This window comes from Gekko japonicus, unplaced genomic scaffold, assembly GCF_001447785.1.
Source record: "Gekko japonicus isolate JY-2015 unplaced genomic scaffold, Gekko_japonicus_V1.1 scaffold2006, whole genome shotgun sequence".
Taxonomy (NCBI): Eukaryota; Metazoa; Chordata; class Lepidosauria; order Squamata; family Gekkonidae; genus Gekko; species Gekko japonicus.
Window position 1 is genome coordinate 134,508 of NW_015175423.1, and position 5,950 is coordinate 140,457.

Below are 5,950 nucleotides of genomic sequence, written 5' to 3' on the forward strand. Positions count from 1 at the left end.
TGGTCTGCCCTCCTTTCTGAAAGTGGATAGAAAAGCTGTGGGGTGGGGGGGAAGAGAGGTAAAGACATCGCCCGTTTATTGAAAACAGTCCCATTGAGCTGCCACAGAAATCTGGTGTACAGCAAAATCTGAAGTGAGTCTCCTCACTCAACGAATCTGAGGGCTTTCAGAGGAACTGCAAGATCTTTTGATAGAGAAATGTCCAGGGGCAGGGTGGGGTCCAGTGTTCCCTCTCAGCTGAGTTAGTGTGAGCTATCTCACAGTTTTTAGCCTCCGGCTCACACATTTTTGTCTTCACCCAGGAAGGAGGGCTCCAGAGCAAACTAATTGATGCAGTAGCCAAATCGCTCACTCACAACTTTAATGCCAGGAGCTCACCAAGTAGAATTTTTGCTCACAAGACTCCACAGCTTAGAGGGAGCATTGCTCCAGAGCAAACTAATTGATGCAGTAGCCAAATCGCTCGCTCACAACTCTAATGCCGGTAGCTCACCAAGTAGAATTTTTGCTCACAAGACTCCACAGCTTAGAGGGAGCATTGCTCCAGAGCAAACTAATTGATGCAGTGGCCAAATCGCTTGCTCACAACTTTAATGCCAGTCGCTCACCAAGTAGAATTTTCGCTCACAAGACTCCACAGCTGAGAGGGAGCATTGCTCCAGAGCAAATTGATTTATGCAGCAGCCAAATCACTCGCTCACAACTTTAATGCCAGGAGCTCACCTAGTAGAATTTTCGCTCACAAGACTCCACAGCTTAGAGGGAGAACTGGTGGGGTCCGTATATCCCTAAGCCAGATCCGAGTCCAGAAGCGCCTTTGAGACCAACAAGATTTTTGGGGTACAAGTTTTTGAGAGTCAAATCTCCCTTCATCAGAGACCCTGTCCCTAAACCATAACTGAATATTGCCTGAAGTGAATTTTAGTGCAATTTGGTGGTCTCAAACTTAGGCGAAACTTCTCTGGGACTTTTGAAGAACGTTCACAAGGCTTTGTAGAAGGCTAGTGACATTTCTGGAAATGGTGTGTGTCATGGGTGAACAGAACTAGGAACGTAAAACCCCCCACCACCACCAATGTTCCCTCTAAACTGTGGAGTCTTGTGAGCAAAGATTCTATTTTGTGAGCTACCGGCATTAAAGTTGTGAGCAAGTGATTTGGCTACTGCATAAATTAGTCTGCTCTGGAGCCCTCCTTCCTGAGCCACGGCAAAAATGTCTGAGCTGGAGGCTAAAAAACTGTGAGCTGGCTCACACTAACTCAGCTTAGAGGGAACACTGCCCCCCACACACACACACTGTGCTGAGACCGACTATTCCTCAGATGAGGAAGAGGCACCTTTACCAGCACCTGAGGGAGAAGAGGCCCCAGCATCTGCACAGGAGGTGCAGCAAGGCGAAGAGCCTGAGGTGCAGTCAGAGGGAGAGCCTGGTGCAGAGCCTGGTCCAGCACCCCCAGTTGGAGACACCTCAAGGCCAGAGTCCCCACCTAGCTCACCTGAATGTCCCAGATGCAGGGCACGCCAGCATCTGGAAGTGTGGGAGAGACGGAGGAGTGCCAGACTTCAGCTGTTGCAAAGGCAACGTGAAGGGCTGTGAGTCTTTGTAGGTTGCCTCCCAGGGAAGGGAGGGTCCAGTTATAAGCAGCCATGCTAACCTGCCTCGGTGCGGATGCAACTGTGAAATCTTGGACCTTGTTCCAGCTGCCAGCCTCCACTGATCGCTCCTGAGAACTCTGATTGATCTCCCAGCATTCCGACCACTGGCACTGTTTCTCAGCTTGGCTGGGACTTTGCACCTAGCTTAGTATATTGTATTTGAGGCGACTGACCAGAGTGTGTTTGTGTGGGGGAGAGGGGATTTCATGTTCCTAGTTCTGTTCACTTTTATCCATTTTATCCCATCTTTCCCCAAGGGCCTCAGGGCAGTGAATACACTTCTTATCACCTCTGCCACCATTTTGTTCTCACAACATCTCAACGAGTTAAGTTGAGAGAGAGTAATTCATGCAGTGAGCCGCATGGGAACTTGAACCCCAGGCTCCCACATCATTGTTAACTAATAGATACATCATATTAGTTCTCCACCCTCATAATGTTTTACCCCATTTTATATAGCTGTTAGGGTTTACTTCTTTATGCAGAGAGTGATTAAAATGTGGAATTCGCTGCCAGAGGATGTGGTGATGGCCACAGAAATAAACAGCTTTAAAAGGGGGCTAGAATAGATTCAAGGAGGATAGGTCTATCAGCGGCTACTAGCCACTGTGACTGAGGGGAACCTCCACATTCAGAGGCACTAATTGTCTCAATCTCAGAGCCAGGAGGCAATACTAGGGGAAGGCCTCGGCCTCTATGCCCTGTTGTTGACCGTTCAGAGGAACTGGTTGGCCACTGTGTGAGACAGGATGCTGGACTAGATGAATCATTGGTCTGATCCAGCAGGGCTCCTCTGATGTTCTTATGACTTGAATCTGAAGAATGAGCTAATAGTAGTCCAAGGCCTTAGGCACCTGCAGTGGCATTTTTTTCACCTGAGCAGCAGACCCTCTGTTCCACAAAACTTTTAGGAGCACTGGTCAGTATTTATATCCCAGCCCAGCCCGTCCTTCAAGGTATTATGCTTAGGGGTAACCCATTTTACCCTCACCACAACCCTATGTGATGTGTGGCTAAGAAATCATAGCTTTGCCAACTCTATCCAGCGAGTTTCTTCCCAGTGAAAGTCCAGCACTATCCATTGTACCTCACTGGCTCGACATGCTATGTGTAGAATCCATACACCTGTGAAGAGGCCAGGTACCATCTTCGGATTATCCGGTGGCCAAATGGTAATGGTCCTGACTTGGATAGCCCAGCCTAGCCTGATCTTGTCAGATCTTGGAAACTAAGCTGGGTCGCCCCTAGTTAGTACTTGGATGGGAGACTGCCACAGGAAGTGGTGGCGGCTACAAGCATGGACGGCTTCAAAAGGGAATTAGATAAGCATATGGCGCAGAAGTCCATAAGTGGCTATGAGCCACAAGGTATAGATAGGGACTCTGGGGCAAGTGATGCTCTGTCATCTTGGTGCTTTGGGGGGTCAACAGTGGGATGGCTTCTAATGTCCTGTCCCCACTGGTGGACCTCCTGATGGCACCTGGTATTTCTGGCCACTGTGTGATACAGAGTGTTGGACTGGATGGGCCTTTGGCCTGATCCAACATTGGCATCTCTTATGTTCTTATGAGACCACCAAAGAAGTTCAGGTTTGCTACGCAGAGGCAGGCAATGGCAAACCTCCTCTATTCGTCTCTTGCCTTGAAAACCCTTTGGGGTCACCATAAATTAGCTGCGACTTGGTGGGGAAAAAATTGGTAAGGAAAAGAGGGAACATTGCATTTGTGAGAAATGGAGGATTTCGTCTCACCGGATCCGCCAGTGTTGTTGTTGTAAACAGTGCATAACAGATACTGAAAAATATATAAACTCTCAATGTCTGGTATGTATATATTTTGGGAAAGTGTTAACATTTCCCTCTTTTCTTTAAGATCAAACTGCCATCTGAAGTAGACAAGTTACTCAACATGCTGTTGGATGTTGTATCTAACGTCAGCTCCCTTCTAAATAAAGCCCAGCGTATCTTTGAAAATCTTCCCGCATTCCTTCAGACATTGAAAAGCACATCTATGCTTGATATCTCTTCTTTTCAATCGGTATGTACATGATCTTTCCATCCTTAGGTTTCTTGTTAATGTTCAAGACTAATTTTGATCCAGGTCTTGCTTAAGGATGCATGCATAAAGAATCTTTCTGAACAAACATATGTAATGTATTCCTGACTATTGGATGATGTTGAAAAATGTTTCAGTGGTGCCTCTTTCTTCTGGGAAAATACATTTGAATCTGTTGCATCCTGTCCTTTCTGGTATTTTGGCTAGAGGACAGTGGTGGATCTACATTTTTGGGACCCTGAAGCCTGAACTGTTATGGGGGCCCCCAAGAAAATTTTGAAATTTGACCAATTACTGGGACATTTTGTGACCATATGAAATGGGTGTTAGAGCATATTCTAAGGTCAATATTAAGTACCTCAAACCTTTGGCTTATGATTCTGTCACTAAATTAGCCTTATTTTAATAACAAACACTTTTTAAAATTCCATCTATTTTGTTGAAAAAATCACTCATTTAAAAAAAAGAAAGAAAGAAATAGCGTCCCTTGCAGGATTAGGGGCCCGAAAAAAAAAGCTTCATTAGTTTCATAGTAAATCCACCCCTGCGTCACTTCCCATGTTTAAAAAGATGTATGAGTGCCTAATGAGATCCCACAGAAGCATCATGTGATACAGTGATAGTTGGACTGTGCTAGCTCAGATTGTAGCAGGCAGAACACATCATTTGAGCACTCTTCCATAGATAGGTGGAATGCATAAATAGGTGGAAGGTGAGAATCCTTTCATGGACAAAAACGTTTTGGTGTAGGAGTACATTCAGTGCTGAAATAGCTTACCTGCAGACTGGAGTAGGGATGGACACAAACTAGCTCCCAAACTTAAGTTCATGAGGAATTTTGGCTGGTTCATGGTTCGCAAACCAAAGTTCGCAAACCAAAGTTTGTGAACTTAAGAGCCGTCACAAACTTCCATGAATTTTAAGGCAATTCATGATGGTTCATGGAGAGCAGAAAGCAGGGGAATAAATGGCTCCAAGCCATTTAACCCCCTGGTGGAGAGCAGAAAGCAGGGGGATAAATTGGCTCCAAGCCATTTAACTCCCTGCGTTCTGTTACCCGTCACTTTTGGCAGGGAGCATAAAGAAGGGTTTAACCCCCCTGCTGGCTGCTCCTCACTGCTTTTTTGGGGATAACCCCTGCTTTCTGCTCCCTGTGAAAAGTGGTAGGGAGCAGAAAGCAAGGGTCATGAATTGCTACGAACTGGTTTGATCTGCAAACCAACTTCCTGGTTCATATCGGTTTGTAGTTCGGTTCATGGTTCAACCATGAACTGAAAAGAACCACAAAAATGTGGTTCTTGCCCATCCCTACAAAGAGGGTATGTTTCCAGGAAGGTGGGCAGCACATGGTTTTCCTGCTTGTGCAGTTCAGCTCTGAAAACAGACGGGTGGAACTGCAGTATTCCCATTGGTTCTGTTTTCTCCACACACCCTTTTGTAAACACTTACTTTCTAAAGTGTCATGTGCAGTCTGACGGCTCTGTATAAATGAATAATAACGATAACACGTTTTGTCTTGGAAAGCTTTATATAGGACATAATCTTTGCAAATAGCTTTGCGGTTACTTATTTTTACTCCAGGATAGATCTGCATATTACAGTTCTGATACTGCATAATAACGGCTGTGCCTCACAAGAGTACACATGGGTCATTGACAAGTAGGATTATCAAATGGCCAGGCAATTTTAGGTTGGGAGGGATGCTATTTGGTCCGTTGCCTAAAAAACAAAGCAAAGGCTGAGTTCAGACTGGCAGTTTGAAGCGCGAGGGAGTCGTGGCAAAAAAGACCCGGAACAACTTGTTCTGGGTATTCCCGGTCACACTGCACCGACTGATGTGGGAGCATGCCAGGGAGGAGGCGCAAGGGAGTGTTCGCACTGTTGGCCCGCCCCTGGTGGAGGCACCACTGTCAGTGGCTTTTTCTCACTCCGGTGACATGTGCATATGCCCATAGGTGCATCCAGGGGTCATTTCGTAGAAAAAGAGGTGCAGGAGCTCATTAGCATAACTCATTAGCATGACTTATTTGCATATGCCACACCCCATGACATCACCAGAAGTGTGTCAGAAGGGAACACCCACCGCTCAGGCTCCACTGGACTGTTTTGGATTGCTAGCTATTGGGGGGGGGGAACGTGCAGATCTGTCCTCACAGAGGAGGGAGAGCTTGTACCTGAATAAAACTTGGTCTTAAAGGTGCCACTGGACTGTTTTGGACCAGGGGCCTGGGAGGGGAGCT

General features: G+C 46.4%; 1 protein-coding gene across 1 annotated transcript in view; it reads left to right on the forward strand.

Moving 5' to 3' along the window:
• Positions 1 to 5,950, forward strand: part of ABCA13 (ATP binding cassette subfamily A member 13) — a gene marked incomplete at its 3' end in the record, with an annotated part of 314,376 nt that overhangs the window by 108,089 nt on the left and 200,337 nt on the right. The window contains exon 23 of the mRNA XM_015425808.1: positions 3,528 to 3,692. Within this exon, the coding sequence (XP_015281294.1) occupies positions 3,528 to 3,692 (165 nt within the window). The remainder of the gene's footprint in view (positions 1 to 3,527; positions 3,693 to 5,950) is intronic.